We start from the raw sequence: 20,453 nt of genomic DNA on the forward strand, positions 1-20,453 counted from the left end.
TCGCCATTTTCTAATCCACAGCCCACCTTATAGTCAGAGTACATTTTTTTCTGACTACACAAATCAGATGTCAATGTCTCTTCATAAAACCCATCATTGACTTAAGACTCTTCAGATGAAGACCCAGTGCCCAGCATGTCTCAAAAGGCTCTTGACAAGCTAGCCCTGCTAGTCTCTAGGCTTCTCTGAGTTCTCTGAAGGCCCCACGCGCTACATAACTCTGGGCCGCTACATAACTCTGGGCCGTTGCACTCGCCCCTCCTCTGCCTGGGACACGAGTCCCCGCCCCCTCCCTCGTCACCCAGTTAACCTGTACTCATCGTTGGTGGGACACGAGTCCCCGCCCCCTCCCTCGTCACCCAGTTAACCTGTACTCATCGTTGGTGGGACACGAGTCCCCGCCCCCTCCCTCGTCACCCAGTTAACCTGTACTCATCGTTGGGATCTCAAATGTTACTGCTTCTTCAAGGAAGTGTCCCCTGACATCCCGTGCTTTCATCACTTATAATGGTTTGTAGTAATATGCTTATTTATTTATTTGATTCGAATAATTAAATAAATAAGCATACTATTTAATTGGAGGATGGAGGAGAAGGCTTATTCATTTTCCAAAATAGGTCAGAAAGTCCCTGAGGGCAGGTGCCTTGTCTCTTTCATTCACCATTTTATCCCCCCAGGACACATCATAGCATAGATAGTGAATCAACAAGGAAAGGGAACAGCAAGGCGCTCAGCACTCTTAGAGCCCAACTCCAAAGATGTTTATCAACTGGAGTTTTTAAGACAGTGGCGTGCCCCAGTCCACAATGCCAAGTAAAACGTGATCATTGTTACCAGAGACACAAAATACTGGGAAACCAGAGGAAAGAGAAAATACTCTGGTAAATGGAAAGAAGGCTTCGTGGAAGAAGTATCATGGAAGCTTGACCCAGAAGAATGCGTAGACTTAAACATGAAAGGGTATGCAAATTATCAGTTTGTATAATCTAGACAACTTTTTTTCCAGAAAATAATTACTCTTCTCCAAATGTGTTTCAATATAAAACATCTCCCCATTCTTAACTTTAGGGTGATATCAAGATAGCTCTCACTTTAGTTATGTCTATTTTTAAATAAATGAAATTTAAAATTTTGTCATATAACAAAGTAAAGAAAGTTTGCAAGTTATCATCACACCAAGACAATTTTCAAATCAAATTTGTATTCTGGGAAACCTACCATTGCTATGAGGCCAAGAGTGCACAGTGGCACTTCTCACCAGAGCTTCATCCACTTTGCCACCTGTGGGATTATCCACATACTGCCGACCCTGCTCCAAGGCATTAAAGCATTCCGTCCAGTAATCATTATTATCTGCTTGCACCCGGTCGTAACTCCAGCTCACACAGGGAAGAGTTTGGCGATTGTTACAGGAAATGTAGTCCAGGAAACTCAGTGAAGCAAAAGGTTGTGTATGTTGATTCTGCAGGAGGAGGAGAAGGCTTATCGGTGGCTCCTGGGATTTTCTGGCTCCTTCCATCTGCGGAAGGAAGGTGGTCTGACACATCATTAAGCGCCTTTCGGCAGCCTGACCAATATCAGAATTCTTCCCAAAAATATCCAACTCATCTTCCAGGAAGAGTCCCGAATTGTAACCAAGTTTGCGATTCATGATCGCACTAAACCCACAGGTACAGCGGTACTGGTCCTCGTTGGAAGAATCGGGGATGTAAAGCCCAACATCTGCCCCTTTGATGTTCATGTTGCAGGCACAGATGCAACAGCTGTCAAAGTTTCTGTCTTTAAAGATATTCATCACGGAATCAGAAAGAATCAGAGTCACATAGAGACTGTGAGCTTCAGGAATTGGCTGCATGGTGGCGGGCTCCACAGAATTAAGAGGCCGTGTGGTAGAGGGGGTAGAGGCTGGTGACCCCTGATCGGTGCTGTCATATTTAACAGACCCTTGACCACTGGCAGTGCCCCCTCCTCTGGGAGTTCTTGGGGTCCTGGGGGTTCGTGGTGTGGGGACAGAGAAGCGAGGGGTTGCTGGAGATGGTAAAACTCCTGCTCCACTGTTGCTGGCTGGGGCAGCGCTGTTCAGCGTCACCGGGGTGTTCATCTGTGGTGTGTTCAGATAATCTGGATCTGCTAGGCTCCCGACACTAGGCACATTACTGCAACAAAGAGACAGCACCAAGTGAGGCAGGTCACAGGTGCTGGAGTACACACATAATCACCCCAACCTGGCCTGTGCATTTCTTATTTATGCACGCTATCACTTGGTTTATTCAGTTTTCAATTAAGCCTCATCTTAATCTTTTGAGGGAACTGTAACTATTTTTACAAGAAAGCATGACGCTGGATTTGGGCAATGTAGTTTTGAAAAACTGTAACTACTAAATAGAACTTTAACACTTGAGTTCAGATGCCAAAGTAGCTAGAAGACCATAGGATGAAATTTCCATCTAATTTGCAATTACATTTTTGTCATTTTTTGAAATTGAAATTCTGCCAGTGTACTTGTTCTCTGAGGCTATAATCTACATATGATTCTAAAGTAGTTATAATCAAATGCACATGAAAATTTAACATTTTTCTAATTTCCAAAATGTAGTCCTATCTAGGCTAGCATTTTTATAGTAATGAGTGACCATGAGGGAATTCTATTTTAGGAAACCCACTGGCCAGTACTATATTACAATTAATACAAATACTACACATGCTGCTAAAAGGACTTAGTATTAGTTAGGTAGCTGCCCAGTATATATATTGCATCATAGTTTCCAAACTTCGAACAGATCTCTGTAGGGTGGTAGGCAATTCGTTCATTTTTTTATTTTTCAATATGTCATGCATTATATAGCACAATTATTTTTAGCTCCCAGAGACTGATCACACTGTGCTACCTATTTTCTCATAAGCAGCGACTTCTTTTTGGAATAGCCACATGGAAAACAAAACAGTGTCTGCAATGTTCTGCTATTTTATTATTGTAATAAAATTTTCTTGATATATATTCTTACATGTACATGTAAAACAGCGCAGGATTATTCTTTCCAGTTAGAAGGTATCAAAAGAAATAGATTTTTTAAATACTTAAAATTCCTCTGAAATCTATTAATACTGTGCTTAAACTAATGTTCCTCCAATAAAGTACGTATTCATTCACTTATAATTTGAAAGAAGAATGTCATAAAGTAATGGCTCTTCAAATCACTTTCTTATGATTTTTAATCAGCTATGCCTAACTTATCAACCTGAAAATCCAAATCAGTCACTGCAACGAAATGTTAAATCTGAGGCACAGTGGTATCTTTGAGTACAGATAACAAATGACCCAGAAACCTTGATCAGCAATCACTGCTATCTCAGAGACCAAAATAATAAGAGCGTAATAACGATCTTTACTCTAATTGGACTCCTTTCAAATTTTTCTGTTCAACAAAATCCCCAAATTATTATGCAGTTCATATCATAAAAGGAACTATGACGATTAACTGAAAACCTAAATAATTTAATTCCTCCCGAGGCAGTAAAAATGGTTTATTATCTTGTACAGTAACCTGACTTTTCCCATTCAATAAAAATGAATTGAGTACCAACCCCATGCTAGATGCTGCATACGCAACAGTGAAAAAGAGAAAGAAAAGTTAGCTCATAGCAAGTATGACAGGCATCAAGTGAGTGCTGGTGTGCTCTGTGATAAAGCGGGGGTCCAGGGCGACGGAGACCACAGCAGGAGGACTTCCCATAACCTAGAACTGTCCTGTCCAGTAAATAAGGTAGTCACTACTCCATGTGATGAATTTAAATCAACTTAAATAAAAATAAAAATTCAGTCTTGATCTCAACTAGCCACATTTCAAACGGTGCAGAGCTACAACATAAGGGCAGTGGATGCTGCACTGGAAGGTGCAGATACAAACACTTATTTCATCAGAGACAGTTCTATTAACAGCACCAGTTTAGAATACCAAGAATCTTTGGGGTGGCAAATGATAGATTTGATAGATCTAAACAATGATCTAAATTATTTGTTATTGAAACCAGCAAACAAATCATCTAAATTATTTGTTATTGAAACCAGCAAAGGGTTGCATATCATACAGCAAAGGGTTGCATGTCACTTTTTGAGATGCTTGTGTGTGTAAGAGATTAAGCTGTGGAATGGGTTCGGAAGCTGCTGCACTACTTGCAAATGGCCTGCTAACCCCTGGTGTGCTAGTTGCTCTAGCTGTGCTGGACCAGTCTCAAATTAAATAAGCTAGGGTACAACTGCAGAACAGCAGCAGAGAACTAGCCAGGCCCCCCCCCCCCCATCCAGGGTGCTTTTGAACACATGCTTTCACACTGCTGGTGGTTGTGGAAGTACTGAGAGTTCTCAGAAAAAATATTATGTGGGAAGTAGGGCAAGATAACCCCATTTTAAAGAAGGGAAGACCCAGTAAAATGGTCATTTAAGGCCATACAAAGACTAAACAAAAAAGGCAGGAATCTGAGCCCTGTGACTCTATAGCTGTACTTCCCCAAGTCTAAGGTTCTTTTAAACCACTTCTCTGCCACACTTTTTCATTCCCATACAGACTTTATATACACAAGCATAAAGCCTGTTTATAAAATTAAACTTGATTTCATCATGATGATTTTTATATGAGGTCACAAAGAAGTAGCCCACAGACTGGACCTGGATCATAAATTTTTCTTAGCTCCTAGAATGTAACTCTGGATTAACTGTCAACACATTTCTTTTTTTTTTTTTGCCGGTGGTGGTGGTGGTGGTGGGGGTGGGGGTGGGGGTGTGTGCCTTGCCGCACGGCTTGCAGGATCTTAGTTTCCCGACCAGGGATTGAACCTGGGCCCTAGGCAGTGAAAGCACGGAGTCCTAACCACTGGACCACCAGGGAATTCGCAACTGTCAACATTTTTAAAAAGGAAATACATTGAGACATTTAATTCCAGGTCTCCAGGCTCCCACACTCCTGCTTGAACAATCCCCTGTATTTGAATAACAAACAAACAAACAAAAAGTCCCTTTAAAAAGGGTGTACTCTCAACAGTTCATCACTGACCCTGCTCGCTCCCATTGCCTCTCACAATGACGCCGAGCATCAGTAGTGCCAAGTCTTTTGCTTTGCCCAGTCCATTTCATCCACATATTGCTTACCTGGTCCTGACAGAAATTTGAGTTTGTGGCCTTTTATTTTATGGAATTTAAATTATTTTATTAAGAAATTATCACTCAAAGGGGAAACTGATTCTACACTGTTGCAGTAAGAACTTTTTTGGTGACAGTATGAAACCTGTCCAAGCTACAATAAACACTTCCTTTTCCTTCCCCCGTATCATAGCACCATTCTGTTGCTGCTTTCTTATGTGACATGGGGTCAGCAACAGAGAAATTATCATGTGAATACTTAATTTTAAAGTGCCTTAAGTAAACACATTTGAAATCATCAAATTATATAAAACAAAGTACTTACCACCATCACCCTAAAAATATTACCCACTCCAACTAATGCTTGATTCTGTGATAAACACCAATTTGACATTGAATGACCATGAACATCATGGTTCTCTATACAAATAACCTTAATTTTTCCATGTATATGAAATTTAGTTTAGAAAATTTTCAACGTATATTTTCAACAGAAAATAATATGCACAAAAACATGAATGGCCAATAAACGAAAGTTTCAAATGAAATGCTGTCATCATTTGAAGTAAATATTTAGTTAAGAGAAAAATCAGGAAGCAACCTAAGTGTCCATCGACAGATGAATGGATAAAGAAGATATGGCACAGTGCTCGCTTCGGCAGCACATATACTAAAATTGGAACGATACAGAGAAGATTAGCATGGCCCCTGCGCAAGGATAAGATGTTAAAAATAAATAAATAAATAAAAATTTAAAAAGAAGAAGATCACTATAGAACTATTAAAACAAAACAAAAAAACCAACAAAAAAGAAGATGTGGCACATATATACAATGGAGTATTACTCAGGCATAAAAAGAAACGAAATTGAGTTATTTGCAGTGAGGTGGATGGAGCTAGAGACGGTCATACAGAGTGAAGTAAGTCAGAAAGAGAAAAACAAATACCATATGCTAACACATATATATGGAATCTAAAAAAAAAAAAAAAGTTCTGAAGAACCTAGGGGCAGGACAGGAATAAAGACACAGACATAGAGAATGGACTTGAGGACACGGGGAGGGGGAAGGGTAAGCTGGGACGAAGTGAGAGAGAGGCATGGACATATATACACTAGCAAATGTAAAACAGATAGCTAGTGGGAAGCAGCCGCATAGCACAGGGAGATCAGCTTGGTGCTTTGTGACCACCTAGAGGGGTGAGATAGGGAGGGTGGGAGGGAGACGCAAGAGGGAGGGATATGGGGATATATGTATATGTATAGCTGATTCACTTTGTTATAAAGCAGAAACTAACACAACATTGTAAAGCAATTATACTCCAATAAAGATGTTTAAAAAAAATCATATTAAATACATCAGATAACTCGACACGATCCCAGCACATACTTGTAGCCATCTCTAATGAAAGTGGCTGCAGGTGGCATGGGCAGTTGTTCAATTTTAGGAGGGATTGCCCACGAAGGCCGAAACAGACAGGCATCAGGAATCTTCAGAGGTAGCAGGCATTGGCTCGGCAACATCTTCAGTGGAGCAAACATGGAGGATCCCACAAAAGGTTGAAAAGTTGGAACTTTGTGCACATATGAAAAGTCCTGTGACAACAAAGTGGGGCTGGTGACAATGCTGGTAAACAACTTTAGGACACACCATAATAGCAACAAAAATCACTATAATTTAATACTTCTCTTTTATCTGATCAACAGAAAAATGCTAAAGCCAAAATTTTAAATTAATCAAAAGACACTATAATTACCTCATGACCTAATTCAGAGAACTCTTAGGAACTTATGTATACATGGCATACAGACAATACTATTTTAAAGAAGTTGTATAAAAATCTGCTTTAAAACCACCTTGTCTTTGTATAACTAATATATTGGCAATTACCTTTATTTCCTCTGGCTTGGGACTTCCTAACCCGTCTTCCACTTCCATTTTGAATTCAGTAAGCTGTGTTGAAACCATACTGACCATAGGGCTCTCCATCATGCCTAACGCTGTCACTGTCTCTGAACTGATTCCATCTTTATAATTCATCACAGGAGAAAATGCAGGGTGCTGTTCCAAAGAAGGAGGGGTGGGGAACATCCTTTGCAGGTCTGCAACTGCTAAAAAAAATAAAGATAAAAAATAAGAAAAAAAAAATTTGTAACAGGCCTGACTTCTAAAAAAAAAAAAACAACCTAGTTCATAGCCAGGCCCTCTAGTTGGCATCAGAAATAATGCCGATTGAATGGTCATATCAGTTACATAACAGACTATTAATAATGGAAGTATCTAAGAAGAAGGCCATCAGCAGAAAATTATCCTTTGCTGCAACTTTATTACTATCCTCTTGATGCTTTATGATTTGGCTTCACATTAATTATGTGAACAAAGTCTACATAACATACATTTTTTCTTCCAACAATTGATTCCCTGAAAAATCTAAGGAGATGAAACTTCATAGTCAGGATTAATAATCCTATCTAGAACCAAAAGACAATTTATTGAAAATCAGCTGGGAAAAAAAGTATCTTTTAAGAAATACTTAGATCAGTGATTCTCAACCTTTAAAAAAAAATCATTGTTATATACATGAGGTTAACCAACATCACTAATAGTGTCTCATTAAGGGACTGATTCTTAAGTAGGAGTGTATGCAATGAAATGCAAGTTGCGGTTGTGAAATTTGGCCACTAGGGGGTGTCCTGTACAGCAAATATATTTACACATTTGGAGCCACAAGTTCAAATCAGTGATTTGGAACCATATCTGGTGTCCCAATTTCCAATCACATTGCTCTTTCTAGCAACTTCAATATTTAAACAGGTAAATAGTAACCACTGAACAGATCTTAATATGACTTATAGCTCTGAATCAGAAATTAATAAAGAATAGCTGTACCATGCTCTGACCTGAGCTAGAGTCTAAGGTAGAGCTGTATAGAGAAGCAGCAGTGGGCTTGGTACCCCAACCCACGTGCTCCCAGCACAGCGCTGTTGTGGTCTGCTCACTTCCTCCCTCAGGGCCTCAGTTCCATCATCTAAAAGGGAAGGCTTGACTAGATGTGTGATTCTCATTAGGCTTGCTTTCTTTCCTTTCTTTATGGGGGGAGGGGACAGCCTCCACGATATGGAGCAGAAAAAAGGTGAGAACCTCTGCATTAGACGACTTTTACCACGTTTCCTAGTTAAACAACTATATAATCCTGAATAATTTACCCTCTCTTGGCCTCAGGGGCAACAAGGGGAGAACAAGGCCAACAGGCAGGGTTTCAGATCTAAACTTTCACTTCCATTAAGAGAAGCTGCACTTCTATTTATTTTCTACAATACAATTCTGTATGAGATTTCATTGGACAAAATGGTACCTGCTGCTGCTAAGGAAAAAAAGTTTTAAAAGACAGAAAAGAAGAAGAAAACCTAAAACCCCCAAGTTGATCTTCAAGTCACCTTGCTGTGACAGTATTTTATCCTTAAGAACATATAACAATTCACAGAATTGGGGATACAAGCCAAGCCAGAAACTATCATAGAACCACTGGACAGACTATATAATTGGGCAGTTCTGTGGCTGAAAAACACCTCTTCAGATGTAGCACCAACCAGATCAACACATTTTTTTTTTAAAACAAGGCTAAAGACTTTAATATAAAGTTGAAATACATTCATCATCTTTAACTTTTAGTCCCTATACATTTTCCCAAGCCAAAGAGCAGCTACTGGTCAATTTTAATATAAAATTAATTTGTAAGTGGAGTATTTTAAACCACAAGTCTGCTTCATAAAATCTTCAAACTCATATTATATGACAAATCTTAATTAACAAAGTATTTGGAAAATATGAAACTATATAAATTCACTTTGAGTTAAAATGACAATGAACTTAAACATAGCCTTTCCTTAATTTATTAAGTATTTGGGCTGTGGTACAAAATTTTATCCTCAAATTATTTTATTAAATTTGTTTTTAAATCTTCCCTAAGAAATGTAATAAAGGCATTTTCCATTCAGGGCTACTCAACTTCTTTGATGTTACCTAACACAGTTATGTATCTCAGTTTTCAAAGCCTCAGCCACCTTGATAATTTTTGTCAAAGGCAAAAGAGAACATACACAAAAAGCATGGATGAAATGAGATTCCACCTGCCAGAGAGTCACATTAAAAAGTGGTCTTCACCATTCTTATTATCAGATATTCTTCAGGAAGACTCTTAACCTCTCTAGCTTCAATTTCCTCATCTACAAAATGAGAATAATATTTTCCTCATTTTTTTTTTTTGCACAATAAATGAGATAAAGTATGCACTGAAGTGAACACTTTGCCACGTACATCTAAACACTCATAAAGTGATGAGAGTCAGCAATAATTAGTCCTTCCTTCCTCCCAATTTTGGTTTGATTAGAAAAAGATGGAAATGCTGTTCAGTCACAGGGAATGAATTTCTGAAAAGAAATCACCCTAAAGAAGTTTTGAGATGAAAAACAGGGAACTGGACTCAAAGTGGGTAAGGCAGAAAGAAAATAGAAACCCAGAGAAACATTCTGGTCCTCCAAAGTAGAAATACATGGCTTGCCTGTTCAACCTTCTTCCCATAAAATGACTAAAGTGAGTGTGGGGAACAGCTACCAGGATGGACTGGAGTTGACATGTCTTTCCCACAATGCTCCACTTACTTATACCCACCTAGCCTCAAGATCCATTGCACTTCAGCAGGAGCTCACCATTAAGGACACCAACCATCTCCCGTTCTGAACATCAAGTAGTCACGCACAAGACTGAAGCCCTCCAACAAAAGCATCATCACTAACTTCTCAGTGTTCTTCCCAGCCCAGAGCACCTAGCAGAGCCCCTTACAAATAGTAAGTGTTCTTGTAGAATAAAATGTCCAACTCTTTCATTTTGCCTCCTCAAAGACCCATACTTCAAAATTGACATGCTTTCCAAGACAAAAATTCATAAGCGACTGGTTAACAATAAAACCTAAGAAAAACACTTGTTTTAATTAATATAACACAATACTATCTTAACACAGACTTGATACTAAACTAAACCTCACTGATACTGTGTGTCGCTTTCTTCCATTATTATATACACAAATGAATAATTATGGACCTATGCTGTCCAACACAGTATCCACTAGCCACATGGCTACGGAGCATTCAAAATGGGCCCATCGAACCTGAGATGAGCTGCATGTATAAAATATACCCCAGATTCCAAACAGTTAGTACAAAAATGGAATGTAAAACATCTCAATATTTTTATGCTGACTACATATAAAAATGACACTGTTTTGGATACACTGAGTTAAAATATATTATTGAAATTAATTTCACATGATTCTTTTTACTTTTTTAATGTAACTGTTAGAAAATGAAAAATTACTTATGTGGCCCTCCTTTGTGGCTTACCTTGCCCTTCTGTTGGATGGTGTTATTCTAGACATTACATATTATATGTCTCTCCACTTCCATGTACAGTAAGCTACTGCAGAGATGATAGTTTCTTGCCATGTTATTTTCACTGCCATGTCTTGGGAGGAAATACTATGTATATGTCCCCCCCCACACTTATACACACATACTTTGACACATTAATAAGATCCTCTTGACCTTGGTTTATCTATATTTTCCTCATGCCAATATTTTTGCTATATTTCAAATTCATTAATTTTTATAACCTGTACTTTATCATAAAATTCTGAGTAGCTTCTTTTTGAAACAATTCCTTTTGGAATAAAAATGAGAGAAAGAGAGAGTACACGATATACTTTACTGGGTAATGACACTTACTAGCAGGATGGTTTGTGAGTGAATAATCTTGGACAAATTATCAGACATTTTAACATGTAACATCGCTACATATCACTTAATGTCAAAAAAAGCGGGAGTAACTGGTTAAATACAAGGGAAAAATTCATTCATCTGCCCTATTCCAGATGAATCTGCTTTAATAATGTTTCTTTTAATCTGTGAGTTTCATGTTTGTAAAATTCTGCAGTACAGAGTAATAAAAAAAGAAAAATGTTTAATTAAAAAAAACTACAGCAACTGGCTGGCTATCATTATTCATTTTCATACATGTCATGCTTGAGAAAGCTTTGCATATTTTAGAAAGCTATGGATCCACTAAAGCTGTCAAAATCCAATCTCTGTATACTTGACACTTCTACATTTGAGTAAATCAGCACTACATTTATAGGTTCATAAAACTTTTTGACTCATCCCTATGACATGGTGGTTTTTCCCCTCAATTTGTTCGCATTACCAGCTGAATTAATGAGAAGATATTAAAGAATGATTTGCAATGGAATTGTGTTTCAGCTTCAGAGTATCCATATAAACTATCCTGACTTTCTTTTCTCTTGTAGAATGTTTCTTAGGGTAAAGAATAGGTAGAGAAAAGGAAGTTTCTCTTTTTGTCCACATACATAATAAAACTAGTTGATCTCTTAAGGAAACACAAAAACTTCAGTATCTGTTGGAAAAAGGACCACAGAAAACAAACATTAATTATCCTTGTGTGAATTAAATTTATGAAAACTGAAACATTTTACACAAGCTCTTGCAGTGGAATATCGCTCTGAAAACCACTATGCAGCATTTCTCCTACTAGGAAAGGGCTATTACAAAAACAAACCTAAAACATGTTTTTCCACATTTTAAACCACAGAAGTTAATTTGAAAACAAAAGGAAAAGGAATTCAAATTTAAATGGGTCTCTTAGCAGCCTGCCACCTTAGGAACGCCAATTTATACAAGTTTTAATTCACTGCCAGTATTCTGTTAAAATGGGGGGGAAAAAAAGGAGGGGAATCTCAGACAAGGCACCACTGAGTATGAAAACATTATATGTAAGTTATAAGCAGTGAGCTGAAGTTCAGTTTCCTTTTCTTACTTGGTGGGTAAGGAACAGCAGCTCTTCCATCCTTCCCAAGAGGTCGGTCTTCTGTCCCAACTGTAGGCATTTTTGATGACCGTAGTGCAGGTGACACAGCCTAAGAACAGATTATTATTATTAAAGTGGAGCAACACATTTGTATATAAGTAGGGTGATAGTCCACTATTCCTTAGAGTGTATGCCTATTGATATTTTAAAATAAAGGAAAGATGCTTCCTTATATAGCATTCATCAGGTGAACTTCTAGAAATACCAGCAGACAGTGACACAGAAGAGATGGTTACAAGCTTATCAAGTATGAGAAACAGACTGACTGAGTCTTCTTGTCATGGATCTGGTGAGGGCAGACTGTGCCATCAAAGCAGAGCTTGCAGACCTTCAGCAAATCTTCCCTCCCGGGTCATTAGAGACGCAGTTTCAGGGACACAGTAATCACATTAGGGTGGTGCCTCCGAGTAGTGATTGGTTATCAGTCTGGTTTTCCTTCTGTTTGGAGGCAGGCAGCTAAAAGAGAGGACCTCAAGCCCTCCCAAACTATTATTCTTTTATTTTTCACCACAAAAAAATACATATCTCCTATTCCTATTTCTACAGTTACTGTTCATCTTCATGAAAAATAACCTTATCTCACAAAATTATTGAAATACACAGAGGTTTTTCTCTGATTTGTTATTCAAAACAAATTAAGTCCCTTAGTAGGCAAGATTATCTTTAAGAACTCAAATGAATTGATGGCAAGATAAAATAAAGCAAAAAGATTCTCACAAATAGAAGGCCTTTTATTTACGTACACTTATTCAACATCATAGAGCTGAAACATAAAACTAACCTTAAAACCTATGAGATGAAAACTTGGACAACAGTCTCCCAATTCCAGTTACTAATAAGATGAATTAGTAAAATGATTCTAAGGTAAACTGTTCCCCTTGATTAAATGTCAGGCTAGAACTCAAAGTAGAAACAATCATTTCAGAGAAATGAAAATTAGATAAACAATGTCCAATCTCCTTTGCATATTAACATTACTAACAATATATTCAAACAGCAGAGTAAACATTTATTCATTTAGTCCAATAGTAATTCATAACTTACACAGAGAGGAAGGACAATGGCTCAGAGCACAGCCATCACTAGGGGTGGTGGCTGTGAACAGAAACCAGGCTACTCTACCGTTTGTTTATTTTCCTTTCTTACATCTCCCTTTCTACTTCTTTTTGATTCCTTTACTTTTCATACTTTCTTCCCACCGTCACCACACCAAAGCATCTGAACTAACCCTCGTTAAAACCAATTCTAGATAATGCATGGCTTAATGGAGACAGTCAAGTTCAAAAAGGATCTCCAATGCCTGGGTCACAGAATAAGGAAACGTGTCCTTTCTTCTACCAAAGTTTTTCACATTGCCATGTCCTTTCCCTTCATGCAGCCACTGCCCGATTTTCGGTCCTCATGTTTCAATCCAACAAGTTACCAAATAGTACTCCTGCTTTCTGTGTATCGGACTGATGGAAAACGACACTCACTTCTACCAGGTCAGTTCCACACTCAGCAGCCTCCAGAAGAGCACATTACCAGAAGAGTTTGAAGTCTAAAGCCTTAAGAGTGGCCAAAAACCTTCCCAGCCCCACCAATCTTTATCCTCCATTCAGAAAACAGATCCATGTGCACACTGTCCCCCAAAGCCCAGCTAGTTCATTCTTGTAGCTTTAACCAAGGCTCCTTCCAGGCTCAAAGTAACATTCCTCCCCCTGCCTCCCCCTAACCTAGTCTTTCCACATTTCAAGTCAATTTCGTTCTTTGAGGTCATTATTATCTCCTCATCTTCTAAGTACTTAGAATAGTAATGGTGTACAATATCTGTTAATCAGATACATTTTATTTTAAAGTGAGAAGGGGCTGTAGAAATCTGATTCCTACTTAACTTAACCTTCAAGCCTTTACTTAGACACTGCTTGCCTGTCATGTTGTACTTGAACATGCAGCATCTTTAGATTCAGGTCAATTACTGCCCTCACAGGACTCAGAATATTTTTAACTTTATTTATATGCTATTTCTCCTGAAGTCTGAGTATCTCAAGTATAAGAGTGGTAATTTAATTGTATCTGTAAACCTAGAGTACCTGCCACAAAGGAACTGATCATTAAATGATTAACGAATACACGTAAACTGGACAGATGGGAAAGTAAATATATAAATAAAAGAAAAATAAACTAATAAATTGACTTCCTTGAAGAGGGGCCTATCTTACTCATCTCTAGGTCCCCCAGAGATAACAGGCGCTTTTATTTGCACAAAGGTACAGGGTTGGTTAGGAGGACGAGGACACAAACTTCCTGACTTAGCTCAGTTACTCTCCAGAGAATTATAAATTCTTATCTGTCACTTTAATCATATGACGCCTTGTATTATTTAACGTCTATGTGTATAAATTCTATTTCCCAACTTACGATGCTATAATTCTAAAAAGTATAGATCATACTTGTAATCTCTCTCAAAATGTTGACTAACCTATGACTTATTAGATGAATAAAAAGTTATATGGGCATTATTTTTAAAATCTGAGCTAAAGGGACTACATAATACATTCCTGTTAGTCTCATGATATTGAGAAGGATTTTTTTAAAAATGTGTAGGATTTTAATATTTACAACAGGAATAACACTCATGGAGAAAAAGCCATCAACAAACAAAACCCAAGGGGTATTACAGACTACACTAATAACTTTTAGAATCCTTTCAAGGTATACAAACATTTTTGAAGAACATTCAGAACCTGAAATAAGAGCCCCCAATCCAGTAGACCAAACTATAAAGAAATATTGAAACGCTGATATAAGTCCATGCACTTAAGTGAATTTTTGTTTGTGTAGCCACAGCAGACTCACCCCAAGTTCGTCGTCATCAGAATTATCAAAGATGTTGTCTAAGTCATGAAGGGAAGGTGCCAAATCTGTCACTTGTGTAAGGCTACTGGAGCCAGCCCTGCCAGCAGCACTATCCTGCCGAACATCTGTGGGAAAGGAGGCAAAAGGCACAGAATGAGCAACTTCATCAAGGGAGAAGGAGTGAGGAGAGGACAATGAGCAAGCCCTGCCTGTGAACTGTTTCCCTATGTTTTCGGTTAAATTTAGAGACAATTATTGCCAAATACGTTTATCAGTTTTGAAAGGAACTGAAAAACAAACTGAAAAATATATTAAAGATGAGATCAAATTATTGCTATTACAATAAGGATATAATTTTAAATAGAGAAGCATCTCCCTCGCATTTTATTTTAGCAACAATCCAAGTGAGGCAAATAATCATTGTACACACCTGTTTTAGTAGAACTGAAAAGGGACATGGCATTTTTCCCTTCAGGCACCGGCGTGGAATGACCTGGTGTAGTGACATCCTTGGTACCAAATCCATCCTCTGACTGTATAATAAATTCAGCCAAACAAAACACATGAACACCAACCCAAAGTGTGGAATATGAGGGAGAACACAAAGAATTAGAGGGTAGAATGGAACTTGTTATGAGCACAAGTATGATAAACCATGGTCTATGCAACCAAAGGAAATAAAAGATATGTCCTTTTCCCTGAATTTAAACCGAACCAAAAACTCCCACGCTTTCCCCTCAGTCTGAGTCAGTCAGGGTTTTATGCCTCAATGGTACTGGTGGCATTTGATTACAGACCTGCCATGGTGTTAAAAGCTGCCTTTAATATAATATTTTGGATGCTGAATTATGGTTCAAGCTTTTTGGATCTAGACAGATCTCTGTAAAGGACTCTAAGAAGTATTCTCCTGAACTATACTGGTCTCTTTTGTCTTACTTCCTCTATTCTTAAGAATACCTCTTTAAATGGCCCAGTATTTTAGAATGTTTTAAAACTTAAGGCTAAAGACAGCAGACACCCACAGTACTCATTTTTATGACAATGGAACCAGTAAAATTATACTGACACAGTCTTGGAGTGGTGTTGGTATTAATTCAGAGAGACATAGAGGTAAAGCGCTTAGCACAGTAAACACAGTGAGCGCTCAATAAACAGTATTGTTACCAAGATTTTTTCTTACATTTTGGGTATTTTGGAATAATAATTAAAAAGAAATAAGCAGGGAGCATAGGCCAACAAGAATTAGCATATGAGAGGAAACATGCACTGTACAAGCTATAGCCCGGAAAATATGAGGCTTCATTTATGTTCGGCTGACTTTTGAACAAAGGTGAGCCATGACATAAAAAGGAACAATACGCTGTTCGATACAATAGTACCAAGAGCATGAATATGGGGACAGAGCAATCAGGCAAGACTATCTCAAACATTCTGCCTCCAAAGTCTTCCCACATGTGTTGTACTGACATAGACTGAAACCCACACCAGGCTGGACTCTCTCTATGTTAAATGGTACCTTATTCTTTTTCAGGGAATCTTTCTCTGTCCCTTGTTTGCATTTTTTGTTCGCTGTGAAGATGTATTTTATGTCACCGTCCTCAAAGGTGTACGGGTCATTGACTTCTCCCAAACTGTCTCCAGGTTGTTGTGATAGAGGCAATGGGTCAAGGAAGTGGAGTGGCTGCATCTGGGGCTGCTTGTCTTGCCAGATTTTAAACCGTTTGTTAGGTTGTGCTAAGAGTCTGAAACAGAAAACAAATGACAATTTAAGCAAGAAACATAAAAAGATTAGATTTTTTTTTTAAGCAACATTTAATGATTTAAAGCCTTTGTAAAGCTTAAACTAAACTTTAAAAAAAAACACCTAAAAATTCACCTACAAGTGTATTTTAGAGATTGTATTCACAATTAAATAAATCTCAGTAGCTTTTATCAAGAACATATACTTTTGTCTCTGACTCCATGGATTCCACTTAAGAGCATAGGTGGGCTCTGACAACAGACTGTCCAGGTTCAAATTCCACCTGTGTCACTTACTAACTGCATGACCCTAGTTTCTTTCTCAGCTATGAAATTAAGGTAGCAATACAGTTGTGGTGAAAATTAAATGAGATAATCTGTGTACACTGTTTAGAATAATGGATAGCTCAAAAGCACTCTGAAGTATTATTACTAGATGTGTGATACATACCTGAATGCATGCAAAGCCTTCCTTAAAAGTGTCAACATACAAAGAGGGCACTGACCGCAGTATGGAAGGTCCCATAAAGCTATATTCTTTGATTAACAAACAGCAGGTCAAAAATAAAGTGAAACCTTTTTATGCCAGCATTTAAATAATGACATGTGTGTTAAACCTCACAATGGATAAAGCATTTGACTTTTAAACATTTTCCAAATGCAGAGTCTAGAATGGTGAAGAAAGGCCTCTTCAATTTTGGATCTGAAGGCCCCGATTCTTGGGAACCTACGGCCTTGACCTTCTGATGGGTGATCAGGTGGATGGGGTGGAGAGTCACCTTACCTTTGCAATGCAGTGCTCTCTGAGTTTACCTCCATTTTGGCATCACATCTCTCACCCTGGAGCTCTGGAGGCCGGAACTCAGCATCATCAACGGATGGGAGATGATAACTATGCCACCACTTATCTGATGACTCTGGGTTCGAGGGCCTAATCCCACAATATAAGGCGGTCTCACTGACCTCTGCCATCAGAGGCAGTCTTTGGCCTACGAGGACAGTTCTGTCATCCAGAGTAGACAACTGCTGGAGTTCTAGCCCGTTTCCATAGAGAGCTGGATTCACAGGGACAGATGGTGGGTCCAAGTTCTCCGTTTCCTGACCTCGTGGCTGAGGGCTGAGTGTTGGCGGCAGAGGGGAAATAGGGGAATGAGGTGAATCCATAGGATTCAGATTCATTTGCTTGCTTGTGTTTCTGGAAGGCACGGCCACTTGCTTGTCATACTTCCTACTGCTCGCCACCTCCAAGGAGGATTCTATCCCCGCCAGGCCAGGCTTCTGTCCTGGGGGGTCTTGCTCCATGCATAACTCTTCGGCCACAGGGGGCCGATGGTGAAATGGTATCAAGGGTCTCTTTTGCAACTTGTCTCCCTTTTCCTGTCTTTCTGTTGTTTTGTGCTTAGAAGAAGCAGGAGGTGGTAAAGATGAAGATGATGATGGTCCTGCACTGAACCCTGGTTGTGATATTGTGGGAGGTCGACTGGGTCCTACTGCACAACGTTTTAAAAGTTTATGCCTGAAATGAGAATTAAAATGAAGTCCGTAAATACACAGATGAAAATAACTGCATCATTCTAATTACAAAAGAGATGCCTCTAACAAGGTTATGTCTTTTTAAGCACACATTATATGCAATAATACATCTAAATGGACTCTGGGTGTTAAATATATTGATAATGACTAAAAACTGCAACACACCCTGACAGAAAATGATGAACCAATTACATACAAGTTAAGTAGATAAGAGATGAACTTAAGAAACATTAATTAATATGCTGCTAACCTCTACAAAAATACTAATTTGAAAATCCCCAAATCTTTCAAATTTGGTGAGGGCCTCAGACAATCTATTCATATTGCATTTTAAAACCAACAGTAATGAGATCATCTGTCAAAAAAAGAACCAAAAAAAAAGCTTCTGATTTCTATTTTACAACACTCTACTAACTCCAATATAGAATGGCTTATCAAAAAAAAAAAAAAAAAGGATGGTTTATAAAAGCTTATAGTGTTGTAAATCAGGAATAAGATAACTATGCAACTCTCCCCCAAAGTGTGAAACTAAGGGTCAGTTTTAAGAATATTTAATAGGGGGACTTCCCTCGTGGCCCAGTGGTTGAGAATCCGCCTGCCAGTGCAGGAGACACGGGTTCGATCTCTGGTCCGGGAAGATCCCACATGCCGAGGAGCAACTAAGCCCATGCGCCACGACTACTGAAGCCCGCGCGCCCTAGAGCCTGTGCTCCGCAACAAGAGAAGCCACCGCAATGGGAAGCCCGCGCACCACAACAAAGAGTAGCCCCCACTCGCTGCAACTAGAGAAAGCTCGCGTGCAGCAACAAAGACCCAAAGCAGGCAAAAAATAAATAAATAAATAAATAAGAATATTTAATAGGATAAATATACTAGGAACCTTATATGCTACTATTATCCAAGAAAGAAGGGCTAAAAGACAACTTTGGATCTTACAGAAACATGTTAAAATGAGACAGAAGAAGAAGGTTGTGAGTGAATATTAAAACAACACACACATACAAATGCATCTGTACTATCTAAGCAGGAATAGCAAGTCTGCTCACATCCTAACACACTTCTTGGCAAGCATGGGTGTGAGAAATTGCTCAGTAAGGGCCCACTAGATGATCCTAAGGTTTAATCTGTGCAAAAAAGTTATATAGCAGGTCAGCCAATTCCTCCCAATATATAAATCACTCCCAGGAAAAATGTAAGCTCTCCTGCTGGTGTATCAGTACCTCTCTGAGGCCACTAGGGTGGCATTAAATTACTGTTGCATTGCACTAAACAATGTCCTAGTGGGAAGTAAAATGGATTTGTGTGGCATAATGGGTTGGTTTAGTGGGACAGCAGGATGGCCACACTGCCCCATAAGGCCGTTAAATAGTGTGAGGAAGGGACCATTCCATAATGGGTTCGGTAATCCTGCAGTAGATAATCTGAAAACACTCTTGCCAAAGTCTTTGCTACACTTTAAAAAAAAAAAAAAAAATCCTGACTTTGAAGAAGGTTGTCTGTGCATAAGGCTATTGTCAATAAGGCAAAAATTGGACTTTAAATCTCCAGGGCAAAGTTCCACAGTAAGAGACGAATGTCTCATCTGAAAATATCTCAATTATCTCAATACCTTCTAAGGGTGCTTACTTTAAGACCTAGGCTCTAAAAGTCTTTCACATAAAACTTTTTGATTTGGATTTTCTCAGAGAGCATTTAACCACACCAGTCCTTTGATAGATACTTTATAGTAGCCTCTTCAAAGTAAGGACTTTTTGCAAAGTGGATAATCTTTTTTTTTTTTTTTTTGAAACAACAAATTCATCGGATAGGATTAACAGCAGATTACAGAACAAAGTACTTGTGAACTTGACGACGTAGCAACAAAAAATGTCAAAGGAGAAGGCAGAGGAGCAGCAAGAGGATTGCAAGCATCAGTGAACTGTAAGACAACTTCAAGTAGGTTAATGTTCTTGTAATTGGAGTCTCCTAATGCAGGAAGGAGGTTCAGAAATAATGGTCAAAATCTTTTTCCTAATTTGATTAATAGTATAAATCCCTAGATCCAAGAAGAGAGTCCAAAGAATTTTTTTTTTTTTACTTTAAAATGTATATCTCAGAAATAACTAATTTTCTTGTCAACTGCATTATTATGAAGTTTCATCAAATCTTTAACCGTGGTCATTTTTAAGTCTTTTGTCATTTACAGACAGTTCTGGGTGTACTCTGATGCTTTTGTAAATATGTTCTTATAAAAGGGTTTCATCTTCAGGAAATTCATGGAAAAGACTCTG

The 20,453-nt window shown here is 38.4% G+C and overlaps 1 protein-coding gene across 4 annotated transcripts in view; it reads right to left on the reverse strand.

The window, feature by feature from the left end:
* Positions 1-20,453, reverse strand: part of MED13L (mediator complex subunit 13L) — a 313,009-nt gene that overhangs the window by 41,954 nt on the left and 250,602 nt on the right. For 2 of the 4 annotated variants that reach the window (XM_082416714.1, XM_082416716.1), the window contains exons 10-17: positions 17,435-18,166; positions 16,427-16,652; positions 15,341-15,443; positions 14,911-15,035; positions 12,022-12,121; positions 7,027-7,244; positions 6,526-6,731; positions 1,219-2,156 (exon numbers count right to left, since the gene is read on the reverse strand). In XM_082416714.1, coding sequence (XP_082272840.1) covers positions 1,219-2,156; positions 6,526-6,731; positions 7,027-7,244; positions 12,022-12,121; positions 14,911-15,035; positions 15,341-15,443; positions 16,427-16,652; positions 17,435-18,166 — 2,648 coding nt within the window. Of the gene's footprint in view, positions 1-1,218; positions 2,157-6,525; positions 6,732-7,026; positions 7,248-12,021; positions 12,122-14,910; positions 15,036-15,340; positions 15,444-16,426; positions 16,653-17,434; positions 18,167-20,453 lie in introns of all 4 variants that reach the window. The other 2 variants (XM_082416713.1, XM_082416715.1) reach the window with 1 other exon arrangement.

Source organism: Balaenoptera physalus, assembly GCF_965194825.1.
Source record: "Balaenoptera physalus genome assembly, chromosome: 12".
NCBI lineage: Eukaryota > Metazoa > Chordata > Mammalia > Artiodactyla > Balaenopteridae > Balaenoptera > Balaenoptera physalus.